This window comes from Bombus pyrosoma, linkage group LG1 (genome assembly GCF_014825855.1).
Source record: "Bombus pyrosoma isolate SC7728 linkage group LG1, ASM1482585v1, whole genome shotgun sequence".
NCBI classification, from domain to species: domain Eukaryota; kingdom Metazoa; phylum Arthropoda; class Insecta; order Hymenoptera; family Apidae; genus Bombus; species Bombus pyrosoma.
In genome coordinates this window covers 4,720,638-4,739,932 of record NC_057770.1, presented here as the reverse complement: position 1 = coordinate 4,739,932, position 19,295 = coordinate 4,720,638, and the positions used below count along the sequence as shown (strand labels likewise).

The window sequence follows — 19,295 nt, the reverse complement described above, 5'->3', positions numbered from 1 at the left end:
ATATATATATGTGAAACAAAACCAAACCTTTCTTATAACGGAAGTGACGTGGAAATGCAAGATTCTACTTTATTTAATTACGCACTATTTAATTACATATATATCGTTATTTGCACTTTAAAAAGTATCGTTTTTGAGAAATATGAATAATTTAAGAAATAAATGTCATAATATATGACAAAAGTATAATAAAATATGAACGCGCATGCGTAATTTCAGCAAATCGAAATCACTGTACAACTTTAAGCAGATATACGAGAGACGCGTGCTAAAGTTAACCTCGACGGTTGCATGCACGACCACGTTTAGATAGGTAAGTTGGTTTAATTTCGTAAAACTAACGAAGTATGTGTCTCTGTATTTTATATGTTATTTTAATCGAAATAATTATTGAGTATTAATCGTTAATTAAAATAAATGTAAAAACTAAATGGATTTGCGGTAGTAATTTCAGTTTCAGTTGCAATTATATCGTTAACCATATATGTATATATATATATGCATACAAGTTCATATTTTGTTGAAATATTAAGTATATATATAGATATTGTATATCATGTTTTAATTAAAATGATTAAAACATAAATTATATATACTATATGAAATATGTTGAATAGGAAATTATACATAACAAGTAGATAAAACTTGTTCTCATTGTATTTATCAGAGACAAGATTTAGCTGTTTTCTTCGTAAAAGATGATCGCGTCCTTGATCTTTTTTATTTTTCATTTACAGCAAATCAGTATTTATATCATATAGGGCAGTAATGGCGAAAGCAAATATGGTTAAAAATATAAAAAAGCGATCAGCGAGTGTGTCTGGGATAACTGAAAAGAAAACAGAAACATCAGGAAATATCAATAAAGATTTTAAGAAGAAGAAAACAGAAAATGGAACTGTACAAAATGGACAACCAAATAAGCAAATTACTAAGAATTCACCTAAGAAATCTAAAAATGAAAAGAAAAATAATGATTTAGGAATTGCTCAAAATCCTAAGAAAAAGGAAACAAATGAAGCTATTTTACAAAAAAGTAAGAAGAAAACATTAAGTACGGCGGAACTGTTGAAATTGAGACAAGAATACCGTAAGAAACGTAAAGAAAATAGACTGTCGCAAACACATTTGTCACCAGCTAATTTATCTGTTGAAAACATAAAAAAGAAAATTGGATCAATAGAAAAACGAGAGGAACTCACAAGAAGCGCTAAGAGGAAACTAGCAGCACTTAAAAAAAAGTTACGAGTAGAGGAAGGAGTAGGCAAGGTAGAAAAAGGAAAGAATGAGAAGTCACTAGAAATTGTGAAACAAAAACAAATACAAAATGCAAAGCCAATGCAAGGGAAAGTGGATGCGAAGTCAAATAAAGAGAATAAAAAGAAAAATGCTAAACAAAGTAAAACTCTTTTAAAGCAAAAAAATGAGGGAAATGATGACGATGATGAAGAAGATGAAGAAAATGAGGATGATATGGAGATAGATGATGAATTAAGTGAAGATGACGATGGAACTGATGTAGAAGAAGGTGATGAAGATGATGACGACGATGACGACGACGATGATGATGATGATGAAGAAGAAGAAGATGATGATGATGATGATGACAACGACGGTGATGCGGAAGAAGAGGGTAAAAATGACAAGAATAATGAACAAGGCAAAGACAATGAAATTAAAACAAGTAATGTACAAAAAGGAAAAGGGAAATCTGCAAATGTAGAAGAAGATGGCAAGAAGAAAAGATATGTCCTTTTCGTAGGAAATTTGCCATATAAGTAAATATATATATATATATTTTTATTTCTCTCATGCAAAGCGTATACACATATATTCATGTATATATTCTAATAATTAAATTCTTATATTTTAGTATTACTAACGAAGAACTTAAAAAACACTTCTTAACTAAGGTCAGTCAAGTAGTCGATATTAGGATACCTAGGAAAGATGCAAACACAGCACGTGGATTCGCTTATGTTGAGCTGGCCAATAATACAGATTATGAGGTAATTTTACGTAGTAATTAATACTTCGTTTATCTTAAATATTAGAATTAACCATCTGTATATATTTAATTATACATTGTTATACTTATTTCTTAACAGAAAGCACTTTCATTAAATCATTCATTTGTTAATGGAAGAAGGATAAATGTGCAATATTCTGGACCTGACAGGAAAACAGCTGTTGCAAAGAATTTCAAATTACATGCTCTGCAAAAGGCAGGAAAATTTGCAGGTGGAAGAAACAGATATAATCAGAAATATGCAAATAACAAGGGAAAGCAAAATATGCGAACGGTGAAAACATAATTGTTAAACCAATAGAAGTAATTTGAAATAAATGTTTAAACCTATCTTCGCTACTTTCCCTAGTTGGACATTTAGAATTAAGTTTTTTTATGTAATCAATATCATTAATTGTAAAGACCTACATGTTGGATAATACATATAAAAGTTTTATGTACTAGAACATGTTTAATTTGTTTATGATATTAACCCAAGTTGCATGAAATTATCGTCTATTTCGGAATAAAATCATCGTACATTCATCAGAACAAAGGTTCAACTTCATACGTTAACGTAAAAAGAGATTACTACAAAATTTATATCTAGTAAATAGATAAAGAAATGTGGTTATTTTTTTCATAGCGATTCTAATGTTGTATATTATAACCGAGGAACTGTAGTTTCAATTTATAATAAAGAAAGGTTAGAAACGAATTTTGACAAGTTATAAAAAAATGTCTAAATCAAAAATAATAGATAAAGCGTTGCAAGATGAGATGATAAATAGTTCTCTAGATTTTGACGTAACGATTCCATGGTCCAAAGAATTAACGGAGGTACTATCTTTGAATTCGTCGCAATTGAGTATTTTATGAAATAATTATAATTGTAAAATAAGTGTAAAAGGAACTTATATCTTTAACACATCGCAGGAAATTTTACCTGATCACATCATATTCCCAAAAGAATTAAATTTATTTTTAAGGAATCGGATACAGGTAATTAGGATAAATACAGTTTATACATTAATCATTCTTTCAAAATGACATTTATAGAATATATTAAATGTAAAAGAAAAAAATCGATTTCACCATAAAGTGAAATTAATATCGCGAAATAAATAACAGGATTTAATTGCTGAAAATGGTTGTCTGCGTCGGGCGCTCGAAGAGGCGGAGGAGAAAATCCACAAAAAGCAAGGAATTGCAGAATGGGGGCATTCAACAATTTTAGGGAAACCTCATGAAGTAGCAACAGCAAAGATCATTGAGCTTAGCAGAAGATGTCGAGAACAGATAGCTGAGATTGAAGTTCTTAAATCAAAGTGCAAAAATCTAGAAGTGCATTTAACTAACAAAGAAACGGAATTAGAGAATGAGCGACACGAAAGGAGACATTCGAACACTGATGACTCCTCTCAGAAGAGTGAGTTATATTAAAGATTTTTCAGTCGTACACGACATTCTTATACTGTTACATTCTTCCATCATCATCATTCCGCCATATTATGATCGAGATACAGGATGGTATCCTTGACAAAGGTACCAAGAATAGTCAGCCGAAGGGAGACGAGGATCGAATCAAACATTTGTACGAAAAGTTACAACAGACTCAAATAAAACTCTATGAATCCAAAAATATTTGTGCCAGTCTCAAACAAGAGATTAATAAATTGCATAAGGTATTGTTTTTAAAACTTTTATCGGAAAATTTATATATAAATAAAGAATATATAGAACACACACACACACAATACGCGCGCATGCAATGCATAATTTTTAATGTTGAAAATGTAGTTATTGTACAGCGAAATTGGTGTAAATGTGAATTTGAATAATTTATTGAATCAATCTGGATGGCGAGGAAGAGCTGAACAGATTCATCTGCTGCAGCAAAAGATAACGGAACTGCAATCAAGATTGTCGGGATACGAAGGAACGCAAAAGACATCCATCGGTATTAAAACGAAATTCCGGAGTTGTAGGTTTTTATTTATAAGGTGTATGTCTTGTGTATTAGTGTCTGTAGAACGGAAAAATTTGGCAAATCTTCGAAATGTTGAGAAAGAGAGGCGGCGACAAATAGAAGATTCAGCGAAGCAACTTCGGCAAACGGAAGTCATCGTTGAGGGATACAAGAGGAAGCTAGAGGCTTCGAAGGCAAGAATAAAAGTGCTGGAGCATGAGTTGAATGTTGCGAAAGGAAATATTGCCATATTAAATGAGAAGAGATCTCATGATAATCATTTAATCGAGACACTCAATGTATGTATACGACGATATTGAAATTGATCGTTGCTCTTGAAGTTAATGAAAATAAAATTAACAGAATCGGCTTAAAACTACCGAAATAAAACACGAAGAACGCGAGATAGATATGAAAAATAGAGCAGAGAAGTTCGAACGTGAGTACACGAACTTAAAGAACGATCTGCAGTCGGCGCAACTTCAAATCGATCGGTTGCGTAGAAGACTAGAAGAACGAGAAATCGAGATAGATAAGTTGAGGTACTTTATTCTTTGAAAAGATTAAGTATAAATAAATTTTTGTACAAATGTGTAAAATTTATTGTAGAAATGGAACAGTCCCGAACATGTGGGATATTAAATCTCGAAGTATTGCGCAACCTGAAGAGTTATTAAATAATTTGAACCACAGTGGCCCTCCTCATAGCGCTCGAAGTACGTGCGAACCTAACGAATATGTAACTTTGGCTTTTGCTGCTGAAGCTGAAAGAGAGAGACTGCTGGAGTTAATAACAATCCTCAACAGGCGTCTAGATAAAGAGAGAAACTATGCCGACACTCTTTCTGTGAGTCTTCAACGCTATATTGCTTTTTTTCTATCTGTTGCTTGAATTTTTCGGGTGAATTTGAAGGTGAATTATATATGTAGAACACGTTACGTAATGAGAAAGATAAATCGGCGAAGTTAGAATTAAAGATACGAAAATTGGAGACAGAAAGAATAGGGATTGTCAAAATTGACACTGGCTATAAAACGAAATTGCCAAAATTATCGAAGGCCAGTGATAAAGAAATGAATGTTGAACAAATGCGGCTCAAGTAAGCTTTAAAAACAACACAAAAACAAACAAAACATATAAATATATATAAATTATAGATACATTTAACGATTCCTAATGCCATGTAGAATGGAGTTATTACAAGAGGAATGCCTCGCGTTGAAAGCTAGATTAGACACTGTGCAACAGGACAAAGCTGAGGACCTTGCGACTTATAAGCAGATGCACGAACAAGTTAGAAAAATTTTTCATGAAGCCTGCAGGTATTTAAGAACGCAACATGAGAAAACAAAAGTATTAAAAGAAGTATTTTAAAGAAGATGTTTCTTTTCAGAAGCAAACCACTGCCTCCCATTGGTAGTCGTTCTACCATTACAGTTTAATCAGAATTTCAAACTTTCGATAGCCTTCTAAGAGTCTAAAACATTCGATAACTCTAGTGGAGCGAAACCGAACAAATTTATTACGATTGTACATCATGAAATAAAGTATAATGGTTTCACCGGTGAATCATAATTTGTTCATCGACGTTTGTTAGTTCCTTCCGAATGGAATTGTGTAAGAACTACAAAACTGTGTGCGATGATGTAACTAGGACACGAGATAAGGTGCAACGCACCACGTAAACGCGCGTGACATCGTCGAAGCAACGGTTCCGTTTCTATCTCTCATTATTCTTCCTCCTTTTCCCCTTTTATAAAACCTGTGTTTGCTCTGAACCACTGTAAACGCGTTAACTCTTGCCATTGATATCGTTCGTCGATTCTACATCGGAAGATTCATGCCTTTTCCTAAAAATTAAAAAAACGAGATGTTTAAAAACTATACTCTTATTTACTTTTCTTTATCGTTTTTCTTTCCATTACAATTATCGGATGAAAGGAAAGCTTCTTAAAGAGAAAAGAGAACTATAAGACTGACGAACTACTATTTCTAAGTAGTAGCATATCTTTTCCTTTCGAATGATATGACATAGTTCAAACAAAGTGATACTACCATCTTTCCCATATCTTCGTAGAAACTTTCACATGAAAAGGAAGGTTTTAGCTCAAGCGGAACTCTTTTAATACTTTTCTTTAACCTTCTGAATAGAAATCCTATTCCATCAACTTATATTTTATACGAAATCTCTCAATTCTCAAATCCAATTCTGAATCCAAATCTAAAACTGCAGTTCTCTTTGAAAACCTAACTGATGATTGACTGCATGTTGCCACAAGGATATTTATATAGAGATTCGTGTTAAGAAATCTTACAAGTAAATACATCGATTGTAGCATCTCTGGTGCAGAAATATCTTTCGTAAGAAAATTCAGTTCAGGGCGTTCCCGTCGACGCTAAGCTCAAGCATACAGGTGCGAGCTTACAGGTGTTGGCGCTTCTACCTGATAAGAAGCATACCCGTGACGTCAGATCAGCGCTGGTAGAGTATATGAGTGGCACCGGAGAGACATCCACGTCACTCGTTCTTGAACCTCTTCGTTCGTTTGTTCTGCAAAGAGTTGTTTTTTGGTTATTATATTATCCGTCTCGTTGGTTCGTTGCGCGCCCCTTTCACAGCTTCGTTATTCCTCTACGTTTTCCTCACACGATGACGTGCAACGAGAAGAAGCTGCGAGCGGAATGTATGTTCATGCGGAAGTCTAGCGTGATCATTCATGGTTTTGGGACTCAGGGGTACCGATCAGGTAAGTCTTTGAGCCGCCACAAACTTTGCCTCAAAGTAGATTAAAGATACCGGAAGTAGTTCGCTTCAAATGCCATTTTATTGGAAATGAAAAAGATGCGATAGAAACTGGTAAATACGTTTGAGGACTGTTTGTATAAAGAATTGTATTTCAAAGAAAAGGGAAAAAGTCTTGTTTCGTCGAAGGCGCTCATGTCCATCGTTGCTGAAGTTCCTGCAACCTCAAGTACCTGCAGCTGGAATTCTTCGTGCCGCGGTCTTTTCATGTGTAAATTCCAGGGATATAATTGCTACTCGAGAATACACGACGTCAGTTTCGCGCTTGAACTAATGATTATGTAACGTACGGGCATCGGTAATGAAACATTTTACAACGACCCCGATAACGTTGTTTCTCAGGTATTCGAGATATTTGTTTCGCGACATTGTCTATCGTAGAAATCTTTTGATAAGCGAAAATATCGCATCGTTACGATATCTCGGTTAGTGTTCGTAGACTTCGCATTTTCATCGTGACGACGGTGTTCCCACAAAATATTGAAAATAACGTCGTCGAAAATAACGACGGATTGTACATCTGATTGAGGAATCTGGATGAATATTTGTCCGAAATAGTAATTTTAATCGATGAACACGCCAGAAGACACATTGGCGTTGATAATGATATTGTTACAATTACTGCGATAACGATGTTAAACGTGCCTCGTATTTGTTTAGATGGTTATCATATCGGAATCGAGAGAAATCTCAGAATGATGGTTTTTAATATTCAATTTCTTCGAGCGAAGCACACAAATATTTTACACGTTGGCATGTTAATAAAACTATACTTTTATCGCAAATAAGCGCGCAATTAAGAGGATAACGTGAAACTCATTAAAGTTGGTAAATAGACTACGATGGAATAAAGAGAATCAGTGTATTGCTTAATTTCATCTTCTTTTATCTTGTTGAAACTAATCTTTACTTAAGATCTTCCCAGGAAAAACTGTTAATAAGTTCAGTTAATTTATTATTTCGAATAAAGTATAGAATGAAAGTAATTAAAGATTTCAATTTATTTGATCGTATTTCGAGATTGTACAAGTTGCTTGCAAATTGAGCGACGAAATCCTTCTACTTGAGGATTTTTTGGTAATACCTGTACTCTGTACAAGTCAACTCTTTATCGCTTTTATCGCATCGTCTACTGATAACGTGTAATCGTTGGCTTCTCTCAAAGGTGATATTCGATATTTGTCGTCAGATTTAACAAACGTGTGTTTTTATTGATTCTTCTTCGGGTACGCGATAGAAGAATATTTAAAAAAAGAATATGATATGTACCTGAGCAATTATTGAAGATGCTGAACGTTTCATTATGCAACTTTGTCTAGTTTTCCTTTGTGCAACGAAATAACGAGGAAAGGCATAAATTTTGTTGTGACGTAATACAAACTTAAGACTTGCGATATAATTATGAGATTTACGCAGTCGAAGGCTGCGTGCCAAGCTATTTACCATATTATTCTATATTATCAACTTCTTCATTATTGTAATCAAGCTCATACGAATATGGACGCTCTTTGGTAAGGTATCATAAACGTCCTAGCTATTGCACGTGATTGATTTAATGATCATGGTTTTACCTGTGAAAATCGTGTAGATGATAAGAAAAGGAATAAAAGAAAAATATAGTGTATAAATACAATTAAACTCCAGTGTAATTAAATGTTTGTCTGTTTAAGCAGTTGCTCAGAATCAGTAAAAATGTCAACTGAATAAATAAAGATTTTGAGTCTATGGTGCTACCTTGGGGAAAATTAACGCGTTTATTCATTTTAGTTTATTTGGAAATTAGTTATTATTCGTTAATTACAGCAAACGTACTGTTACAGTATAGTTATACGGATACTGATAATTCACGATAATTTCAATTGTAAGTGTATTTTTGCAAATTTATAGTTTTGCCTCGATCTTTAGATGTTCGTTAGCTCCTTTAAGATTCTTTATACTATAGAATATCTCTAAAATAGTCATGGTTGATTTTTTAACTAAGCGGTATCTGATAACAGTTATCGAAACAACGAATTATTCGAACTTATCGCGGATTGATAGAATTATCGATCAATTTAGAGTGCGACCCTGCGTATCGTACGTTTTGTTATTGCTTGAAATTTATCATTAGGTTATATCGTAATCTTTGAACTGATCGCCTAATTGAATCTTGATTTGCAGTTTAATGTATTTTTAGGATTGAACGTTCGGCAAACGCATCGGAATGAAGAAGAAGAGGAAGTGTTAACGACTCATGGCACGAGCTAACGCACGGAGGTTATGTTTACCGCGCAATCAGGTGGCAACGCTAAAGAGGAAGAAGTTACTCGCACCTCCATGATAACAAGCAAAGCTGCTATGCTCATGTTATATTCCACCACGGCGACACTTTCTGTCTTTCAGCGTTTTCTTGCTTAATATTGTATAAGATATGAACGCCTTATGTGAATCAAATTTCTTCTTCTAATAGAAGCATTATTTCAAATGTTTTATACCGTTAAGGACAATACAATTTATGAAAATCAAAATCTCTATAGCTGTAAACAATATTGCTGATAAAATGTAAAACTCTTAGGGTTTTAGGTGTCACAAGGAAGTGATTTAAATGAAGGATAACGACAAAAGGCGCGCGCTATGAAGAGAGCTATCCATCGACAGTATGGTGATAATAGACACTGTCATGGAGTTGCTCTCTTTGTGGACGTAGCTTTGCTCAACGATTATCGACGATAAAAGTGGAACAAATACACGATTAAAGAAATTTATTTACTTATGTAAATTTAATCGCTTATTGTCAATGTATCATGGATATTCTCTATACAGTATGAAATCTCTTTCCTGATTATTTCCTGCGATAAACAGAAATTAATGGTTTTTTTTATCATTAAGAACGATGTAAACTGTACATAATACAATTTTTAATTACCTTTTATCTTCCTACATTTATATTTTCCCCTTCTTTACCGGTTAAAACAACAGCAGTTCTTTATCCGGTTTACATGTTTCGCGTTACAGGGAAGTTGTTTGTATCGGCGCGCGCATCTATCAAATATTGGCGCGCATTTTTAATCAAAGAGCCGAAAATTAAATGCTGTATTTAATAGCCCTCATTTAAGTCATAATTTTCTGTTATTTGTTGCGGCTTGAAATATTTTCCTGGATCTTTTAACTTTAAAATTCGATTTAAGTGATCTTATACAATTGTTCGGATTGGAGAAATTGTTAAAATTAACGCATAATGATATATAATAATTGCGAAACCGTATGCAACTGGAATATGATCTCAACACTCTAAAGAATCTGTGTACAAAATATTTAACAGGCACCAGACAGTAAACAAATGTTAAATCTGATATATTAACCGTGATAGCGCATAAGCTAATACAACGCAAAGAACCATTCGCGTTCCGAAAATGCTAATACGAAATCATAAATAACTTTATTTGAGGACTGTGATAAGTGTGTACTTATGTACATAGTCTACATAATAAGGAACAAAATTACTTTGAAAAGATCACAAATACTTGTTTGATTTATTTACATTTTGAAATTCTTCTAATTTTGATTCTCAAAACCAGTAATCTTCAACATATGTATCCGTGTACGTATTCAGCTCTAGTTCCCATCGCTAACAATATTTATGACTATGTTTTATGTTAAATCGATAATGTTGAAAGTGATACAGGAATGATAGAACATTCAAACAGTTCGTATGATACAAAAACGTATTGATTATTAAATTTATTTTAATAGATGAATACTAATATAAAGAAACCGTAATACGAATAGGATACGATCGATTGAAATTATTTAATACTAAAGATGATAAGTAATTTAATATACTCAACTGATAATGTAGATACTTTGCTGCGAATATAGCAGCAAGTTTTATTCTAATATTATTGTCAATATTATCATAAATCGACCATATTTTCTATTTCTTTTACACTTGTGATCTATAGTAAATACAATGTTTATAACGTTTACATATAATAGAAGTCTAATTATAGGGTTTTCGATTGAAATAATTGGAGATAATTAGAGCGTTACATCTAGGAAATTTTTGCGATATAACTTATATATGGCTGTATTGCAATGTAATGTTGCACTTGAAGTTGGCACAAAATGGATGCTGCTTGCAAATATATCAATTTCAACTAAACATCGATATACAAAATGGGTAATCAATTGGTCGGTATTGCGCCTAGTCAAATATTTCCAGTCGAACATTATTTGACGGACCATAGTGATTTATTATTTGATGTAAAGTGAGTATTTTAATCCAATGCTATAAAATGACTAACTTTTCACCAACTTATATTCTGTTGAAGCTTTTCATAACATATTTAATCTAAATTAAAGAATCTTGGAAATATCCTCCAATAGAAGAAATATAATATGCATCTATATGCATTTTGTATAAGACAGAATTATTGAACGTAAATGATGAATCACGTAAATGACATATAAATTATATTTATACATTGCCATTTGGTTTTTGCAATTAATCATTATGTGTCTACAGCTTAGGAAGTACTAGATTTTTTAAAGTCGCCCGAGCCAGGAGCCAAGAGGGTCTTATAGTAGTTAAAGTTTTTGTTATTCATGATCCAACACTTCCGCTCTCTGCTTATAAAGAAAAGCTTGAGGAAATCAGATCTAAATTAGCATCTGCCGTAAATTGCCTACCTTTTCAAAGAATGATTGTAAGTATTTTTAAATAGTATTTATGTTGCACCGTATATTATAGATTAACATATAATTATAAATAAATATGTGTTTATATAAGCTCACAGAAAAATCAGGATCAATAATGAGGGAATATGTAAAGTATTCCCTTTATGACAGAATCAGTACTAGGCCATTTTTAACAAGCATAGAAAAAAAGTGGATCACCTTTCAAGTTTTGTATGCTTTACATCAATCTCATAAGGTAAGATGATATCTAAAATTTCCTAAATGAACGAGTTATGTTATTTGAAGCTATTACATTAGATAATTATCAAATGTCAATTAACTATGTTTAAGAATTTCAGTTGCTCATTTCTTGTAAATTAGTCCTTAGCTGATAAAACAACAAGTTGAAATGCTTTTCACAGTGTCAAACAATGAACATAACTGCAATCCTGTCCTGAAAGAACATTAAACAACAAAATTAAAATATTACTTCTCATTTGACTATAGTTTGGAGTCTGCCATGGTGATATAAAACTAGAAAACATTATGATAACCAGTTGGAACTGGATTTTACTCACAGATTTTGCAAGTTTTAAGCCGACTTATCTACCTGAAGATAATCCTGCTGATTTTTCATACTTTTTCGACACCTCTAGGAGGAGGTACACAATTAAATAGCGTAATCCTTGACGATCATTGTTATATTATTGTTTCAAACAATGATTCATTATTATCACCTATTTCAGAACATGTTACATAGCACCAGAACGATTTGTGAAAACACTGTCTTCAGAATTAAGCAATACATTATTATTATCAGAACAGGAGCTAAAAACAGGTGACTTACATCCAATGATGGACATTTTTTCTGCAGGCTGTGCATTAACAGAATTATATAACGAAGGACATCCGCCATTTGATTTTTCTCAATTATTAGGTGAGTGTAATATACATAAAGATCGTATATAAGTTGTATATAAGTTGTATATATAATATTATTTCAATAAAATATTTAAGAATTTCATTATTGTGATATCCTAAGCATATAGAAACAATGAATATTCAGTGAGCAAGCATTTGGATACAATAGAAGATTCAGGAATACGTGAACTTCTTGCATCTATGTTGGAGAGGAATCCAGCAAATAGAAAAAGCGCTGAAATTTATTTAGCTCAAGCTCGTGGAACAGTATTTCCAGAATATTTTTATTTATTTCTTCAACCATATATGCTTATCTTCTCTGCTGCCCCAATTTTATCTCCTGATGAAAAAATTAACAGACTTAAAAAAGATATTGGTAATATCATTAATATTTTAAAAGCGGAGGAAAACGAAAAAATGAAGAGCGACATAAGAAAAGCAGAAGTCACACAAAATAACCATTTTGAAAACAATGTGGAATCAACTAAGGACGATTCTGGTCACAGTGAAGATAATACTATCATAGAAGTTGACAGTGATCAAAGTTTTGACAAGAGCGATTTAAATCAAAGCGATCCGAAAACTGTCCAAATTCAAAACTCTAATTGTAACAGTCAAACAGATCAGCAATCGGGCACTATATTAGTTGAAAGTCAAAGACGAAAAATAGATTTAAAGAGCGAGAAAAAGGTTTTATCTTCAGAACCTGTTGAAGGATTGGTTATTATTACTCAGCTCGTTACTTCGTGCATACGAGGTTTACATCATTCTCAATCTAAATTACAAAGTTTAGAAATATTACTTGAACTTGCTGAAAACACATCAGATGAGACAATATTGGATCGAATTTTGCCTTATATCGTAAGTATTTTAATATGAAACGAATAAAACTCCAATAACTGTTAACAAAGTTTATCCAATATATCGTACATTTAGTTTCATTTAGTTCATGATCCTGCTCCACGTGTACGGGTATCAGCAATACACACTTTGACAAAATGTTTGCATCTTGTAAAATCAATTCCACCATCAGATGTGAACATCTTTCCAGAATATATTTTACCTGGTTTAGCACATATCACACAAGATGAAGCTGTAATTGTTAGAGCCGCTTATGCAGAAAATATTGCACATTTGGCACACATTGCATTGCGTTATTTAGAAAATGCTCATTTATCCAACTTAGGTAACAAAGAAGGTCCAAAGCCAAGTTATGATAGTGAGCTTCAAACTTTGCACGAAATGGTAATTGATAAAATTACTTTCAACAATATTTATGTACGCTATGTATTAAAATATATATAATTATTAGGTGCAACAATCTGTGTCCATGCTATTAACAGATCCTCAGAATTTAGTAAAACAAACATTAATGGAAAGTGGAATAAATAAACTATGTGTATTTTTTGGAAAACAAAAGGCCAATGATATTCTGCTTAGTCATGTAATTACTTTTTTAAATGATAAGGAAGACAAAGAGTTAAGAGGTTCCTTTTTCGAATGTATTGTTGGTGTCGCTGCTTATGTTGGTTGGCATAGTAGTCCTATTCTTATGCCTCTTCTTCAACAAGGGCTAGCAGATCCTGAGGAGTTTGTAACCACAAAGGCTATTAGTGCAATGGCAACTCTCACAGAATTAGGTCTCTTACACAAGTCTGCTCTTTATCAACTTTTATATGAAACCATGGTCTTTTTAGTAAGTTATGCCTTAACAATGCTAATAATTATAGGATTGCAATTTTTGCTATTCGATATCTTGAATTTAAACTCCTTTGTAGGTGCATCCAAATTTATGGATAAGACATGCGACCGTTGGTTTCATATCTACGGCGGCAAGAACACTGAACTTAGTAGATGTTCAGTGCAAAGTTCAATCAATAATACAGCCCTACTTAAAACATCCATTAATTCAAATAGAAAAAGAAGTTTTGTTATTAGAAGCCTTGGTATCTCCTATACCAAGAATTGTTTATGATTCCCTTGTAAAATACAACGATGTGGAGGAACTATTTCAAGTTCTTGAACAAAGACAAACTGCTCGAGCTAAAGCAGTAACAGGAATAGTACCACAATATAGTGAAATGAGCACTTCATTACGGAATGTAAGTTGAAAATCTTCTTTGTAAATATGTTTTGCAATTTTCGAGAAATCTAATCAATGCTTTTTAGCTTTTCAGACGTTTGAGTTCGGAGTCAATGACTGAAACTGTTGAAGACCAATTATTAATAATGAAACCACATTTAATGAAAATCAATAAGTATAGAAATTCAATGGATGCGAAGCTAAGTACAGCTAAATCGATAGATGGAAAGTTAGAATTAAATACTATGAAGGACAAGATACGACATCATATAGTAATATTATATCCTGATACAAAAGGTGATCTAGGTCTTCCGCCATTTAAACGATTAGATCGTAGAACATCAGATAGTGTTGGCACGTATGCAACAATGAATCAAGAATGGCGTACAATGTTCGCAGCTCAAGACAATGTTCAGGTAATTAGAAACATGTGATCTATGTTCATAATTAAATTTTGATAGAATTGTAGTAAATCTTTTTTATAATCTTTTTTATAATAGCACGCTGTTAAAATGTCAGATATGACAGGAAGTAATGGAAGTCCTAGCCAAAGTTTACACGGAGGGGATATCCACTTGTCACCACAACATAGTTTATCTGACATGAATAGTATAAATGACCATTCTCTTCACGAACGTTCATATATTCAATGTATGTGTTTTCAAGAATACTTTTGGATGTTAATGTATTATTTATCTATTTATTTATTTATTTATTATTATTATTTTTTTTTTTTTGCTACAAGACATACAGAAAATTTAATGTAATTTTGTAGACAGGTGTGCACCTTGTAGATTAGAAGTAAGACAACTAACGTACAGAAAACAAGAACAACATGCTGCAGCGTTAAGAGCACAGCATTGGGCTGATAACATTGCATGGCAAGCTGGTAATTAATAATTATAAAAATGTATTTTTCAAGCGCAATATCGTTGCTATAACTATTTTTGATTAAAAAAAGGTTCAAGATTATTACCAAGTGGATGGAGACCTAGAGGGGTACCAATTGCACATCTTCATGAACATAGAGCTGCAGTAAATAGGCTAGTTTCTATACCGGATACTAGTTTATTTGCCAGTAGCTCTGCGGATGGATGTATAAAGATATGGGATGCGAGTAGAATGGAAGGTCGAAATATCGCTAATCGTTCTAGGTAAGATCTTTATATAATGTACTATCAGGCTAAGTGCAATATATCTTGTATTTAAATTCCATTAGGCAAACTTACATGCATAGAGGTGGTCCTCTAGTTGGCTTAGCTATATGTGATCAGGGACAATCATTAGCAAGTTCTGCTAGCCAATCAGGCACTGTATTTGTTTTACGAATTGAATCAAATTCTAGTAAAATGAGCGTCATCGGTACCAGACAATTAGATCTTCAGGTGATTATACTTGCTTACTTACTTTATATTTTCGGATTTTTAAATAAATTAATACTGGAACCTTGAATTATTGTATTTAGGAAGAAGGATGTGCAGTTGATTTGCAGTATTTAGACTCTGGTTCACAATCAGTCCTTGTTTATGCATCGCTTTATGGTTCATTGGTAGGGTGGGATTTAAGATGTCCCGGTACAACATGGCGTTTAGAAAATGACCTAAAACATGGAGTAATTACCTCATTTTGTGTAAACAATTATCAACAATGGTTGACCCTTGGTACAAGTTCTGGCGTACATACTTGCTGGGACTTGCGGTTTCAATTACCGATAACCAGTATTAAACACCCTACAAGTAAGTTTACAATTGTTTTAAATTCGTATAGAATGAAATGTATTGCATTGAATAATCCTCAAACTTTATAAAATCTAATTGACTTTAGATGCAAGGGTGAGGAAGGTAATTACTCATCCCACAGAACATTCCTGGATTATTTCGGCTGTTCAAGGAAACAACGAAATTTCAATGTGGAATCTCGAAACTGATTTTCGTCAGATGGTTCTCTGGGCGTCAAGTGCACCTCCACTTAGTCATTCACAAGGTGGTCATAGTGTATGTGCAATGTACTCTGGATGTATCGATCGCTCAGGCTTCTTATTAGCCGGCGGTACTGATATGAGATTGCGCTTTTGGGACTTAAACACACCCAACGAATCGTATGTTGCATTGCCTGCTGCTAATGATGTCACTCCTCCAAATTCATTGGCATATGAGTTAGTATTTGTAATAGAGTTTGTTTAAAATAACATTGTTTACATATTATGACTAATAGAATATGATTTACATATATTTTCACATTTTACAGACAACGTTTAATTGATGGAACCAATGTCGTTCAAGAAGTCTTAGCTGGAGGTGGTCCAACTCCATCATCCGGTGGAGGAAGCAGTATTAGAACAAGAAATTCTGAAGAAGGTGGTCAAGGTCCAGAAACTCCGCCATCTGGACATCACGACACTATTTCCGCTGTAGCTATGTCTAACACGTGTATTCTTACCGGTAGTACGGATGGATTAATACAAGTTTGGAAATGATTGTTCTCCATTTCATCGTGTCACGTTACAAAGCTGCACGCATTGTACAAATTTTTTTAATGTATCACAGATTTATTCTGGGGAAAATATTTTGATCAGACATCGAGATTTTTATGACCGAACTTGCGTGCTACAGTAATACTGTGATTTTATTTGTACATAATATGTAATATATAGATAACGTATATAAGCTCATCGATAGTGATAATTATAATATACAATGCATTTCTTAAATGGAACGTAAAGTTTAAGTTACTTTAATACAGCGATGATTCTTGTGAAATATAAATGATTTATTTTTCTACGTAAAATAGAAAGGAGAAAGAGAGCTTTGTTGTACTGTAATATACAAAGACGGTAAATCAATGACATTTAGTTTTAGATAACGTAATAACAACAACTAATCATGTGGACATAATACAAAGGAAAATGTACTAACGCATACGATTAATGTACAAAAAAGTATCAGAATCCCTTGATATATAATTTATATTATATACCGGCAGGTATATACGACTGCGTACTTTCATGTCATTGGTTATACATAGTAAACTTGTATACCGACTGAAATACTCATAACCAGTGAATATCTTCGTATTCCCTGATATATTGTTACAATAAATTCATATTTTTAATGGATTTCTATGTGTAGTTCAATCGTTCATGCTTCATACCTCCGTTAAACAAATCTATCTGGTTACCAAGGGCAAACTGGTGCAGAAGGATAGGGAACTTGACCCGGAAATGCGTAAGGATTGGGATTTATCGTCCTACAAATTTCTTTCCATCTTTCCTTCCCTGCTTTCCCTTGTCGCCGTCTGTATTGCTGATTCTTGTAGCTCGGTGGTAGTTGATAATCATAATCTGGTTGTTTACCGAAAAGAATTTCGACCCAAGGGGCTGCAGACCCAGCGGCAATCAACAATAAAAATATGAACAAAATTTTCATTTTGTTCGCGCTATTTCGAAATTCTTCGCTTTAAGTGCTAACGGATATCTGGAAAGAATATAAATGAGTGAACAATATACGCGAATACGTACTAATGGAGAGCATGGGATCGGTGCTCATAGGATTCTCATGTTAAAAAGTTAAATGACAAACAATTACCACGTATAATGTGTATTCGGTCGTCTTGTATTTTTACTTTCGAAATTCACACTTTCTGAACAAATTGATTAGCGACACTTCCTCCTTCAACTTTTCTTCGCTGTTCAAACGTAATTGACTGAACCGGCAAGAATTTGTTTTTACGCAATATCCAACTATTTACATTTTTCTTTTTTTTCTTTTTCTTTTTCTTTTTTTTCAGACTTACGAAAGAATTTGAGCTGTACTCGCGGTAAGAAGTACACTCTCGCAATGAAGTGATGCTGGATGCTTACTGCTGTTTTATAGACCAACACGATCCTACCACCCGGCAAAAAAATATATTGAATGGTATACTTGTAAACGCGTACACATTTACTTCTAATTGTTTCATATTTTACTGTTCACAGAAATTGACGAATTTCGTTTGATTTTCTTTCCTATTCTTCAAACGAAGCAATTGGATCAAATTTGTTTTAATTTGCTTTAAAAAGCTGTATTCAAATTTAACAAAGTTTTTGTTTTACTAACGTTTCTAATCTCTCGTGTGAGAAAGCAAATGTCAAAGTAAAGAGTATACCTATCGTGCCGTGATTTATCGAAAATATTATTTTTGACTGATTCAAGTCAAGTTCAAGTCACCATAGAATTTGCGTATACAAACGACATGCGTCTTACCGTCGCATTGAACTTGGAGAAGGCTCTATCTGCTTATTGTTTGATGTGAATTACAACAAATTTCGCATTCACGGCTCGTATCATCTTTTCTCGTATTCTACCTGTGTACAAATTCTTTCACAATAAAATACGTGGTAATATAAGGAATACCGACTTAATTATAGATACTCGTTTACGTGGAATGTCAATGCGTAGTAAATGCAATTGCACATTTCTGTAAGTACAGGCGCTCAATGTTTAAATTACCATAATAAAAGAATCATTAAAAGTTGATCTATTATTGCGTCCATTTATTTGTTCCAACTTGTTAATTAGGTACGATTATTCCACGAAGACGTTATAAGCTTATCATTGACTCGTTCGTGAAACTGTACTGAGATTATGTTACAGACCGGATGATAATTTCGTTGATTGTAAACTGTCCTACATTTGCTGTGCTCCTATGTCAAGGTTAACGCTTTTAAGTACGATATTGATATAATATTGATACAAGTACAACGGCATAAGTACATTGTGATATAAATGCACTAATATATTTATATGCATATCCTTATAATAATTTTAATATATTCGAGAAAAATAATAATCACTATTCTATTAATAAAGAAATGAT

General features: G+C 33.1%; 4 protein-coding genes and 2 long non-coding RNA genes across 15 annotated transcripts; 4 read left to right on the top strand and 2 right to left on the bottom strand.

Moving 5' to 3' along the window:
- Positions 1-92: 92 nt before the first annotated feature.
- On the top strand, positions 93-2,472 carry LOC122568499 (nucleolin-like). The gene is made up of 4 exons (XM_043728287.1): positions 93-313; positions 738-1,778; positions 1,874-2,009; positions 2,109-2,472. The coding sequence occupies exons 2-4, from the start codon at positions 769-771 to the stop codon at positions 2,313-2,315; spliced, it is 1,353 nt and encodes a 450-aa protein (XP_043584222.1). The 5' UTR covers positions 93-313; positions 738-768; the 3' UTR covers positions 2,316-2,472.
- A 143-nt stretch (positions 2,473-2,615) lies between these two features.
- On the top strand, positions 2,616-5,492 carry LOC122568541 (cytadherence high molecular weight protein 2-like). Of its 2 annotated transcripts, XM_043728422.1 has the most exons (6): positions 2,616-4,276; positions 4,341-4,519; positions 4,587-4,824; positions 4,908-5,077; positions 5,166-5,300; positions 5,372-5,492. In XM_043728422.1, exons 1-6 carry the CDS (start codon positions 4,016-4,018, stop codon positions 5,418-5,420), a joined length of 1,032 nt encoding a protein of 343 aa, XP_043584357.1. In that variant the 5' UTR covers positions 2,616-4,015; the 3' UTR covers positions 5,421-5,492. The 2 variants fall into 2 exon arrangements, with proteins under 2 accessions (XP_043584357.1, XP_043584348.1); XM_043728413.1 differs by lacking the exon at positions 5,372-5,492 and having other exon boundaries at positions 5,166-5,369.
- Positions 5,457-10,306, bottom strand: LOC122568628. The gene is made up of 3 exons (XR_006317165.1): positions 9,687-10,306; positions 6,294-6,529; positions 5,457-5,828 (listed from the first exon to the last, which is right to left on the bottom strand). It is a non-coding gene; the product is annotated as an uncharacterized LOC122568628 (long non-coding RNA).
- LOC122568603 lies at positions 6,470-9,670 on the top strand. Its single transcript, XM_043728531.1, has 2 exons — positions 6,470-6,725; positions 8,958-9,670. The coding sequence occupies exons 1-2, from the start codon at positions 6,470-6,472 to the stop codon at positions 9,026-9,028; spliced, it is 327 nt and encodes a 108-aa protein (XP_043584466.1). The 3' UTR covers positions 9,029-9,670.
- Positions 10,307-10,779: 473 nt separating the features above from the next.
- On the top strand, positions 10,780-17,853 carry LOC122568365 (phosphoinositide 3-kinase regulatory subunit 4). 5 transcript variants are annotated; one of them, XM_043728055.1, is made up of 18 exons: positions 10,780-11,028; positions 11,286-11,466; positions 11,550-11,693; positions 11,945-12,099; positions 12,184-12,374; positions 12,480-13,219; positions 13,295-13,603; positions 13,671-14,054; positions 14,137-14,460; positions 14,528-14,857; positions 14,942-15,092; positions 15,217-15,330; positions 15,403-15,595; positions 15,661-15,826; positions 15,907-16,177; positions 16,266-16,596; positions 16,689-16,851; positions 17,623-17,853. In XM_043728055.1, exons 1-18 carry the CDS (start codon positions 10,937-10,939, stop codon positions 17,851-17,853), a joined length of 4,470 nt encoding a protein of 1,489 aa, XP_043583990.1. In that variant the 5' UTR covers positions 10,780-10,936. The 5 variants fall into 5 exon arrangements, 4 of the variants coding, with proteins under 4 accessions (XP_043583990.1, XP_043583957.1, XP_043583978.1 ...); XM_043728022.1 differs by lacking the exon at positions 17,623-17,853 and having other exon boundaries at positions 16,689-17,556; XR_006317077.1 differs by lacking the exons at positions 15,661-15,826; positions 15,907-16,177; positions 16,266-16,596; positions 16,689-16,851; positions 17,623-17,853 and having other exon boundaries at positions 15,221-15,330; positions 15,403-15,544.
- Positions 17,381-18,943, bottom strand: LOC122568617. Of its 5 annotated transcripts, XR_006317158.1 has the most exons (4): positions 18,929-18,943; positions 18,683-18,783; positions 18,026-18,325; positions 17,381-17,914 (listed from the first exon to the last, which is right to left on the bottom strand). It is a non-coding gene; the product is annotated as an uncharacterized LOC122568617 (long non-coding RNA). The 5 variants fall into 5 exon arrangements; XR_006317155.1 differs by having other exon boundaries at positions 18,026-18,783; XR_006317159.1 differs by lacking the exon at positions 18,683-18,783.
- Between the last annotated feature and the right edge of the window lie 352 nt (positions 18,944-19,295).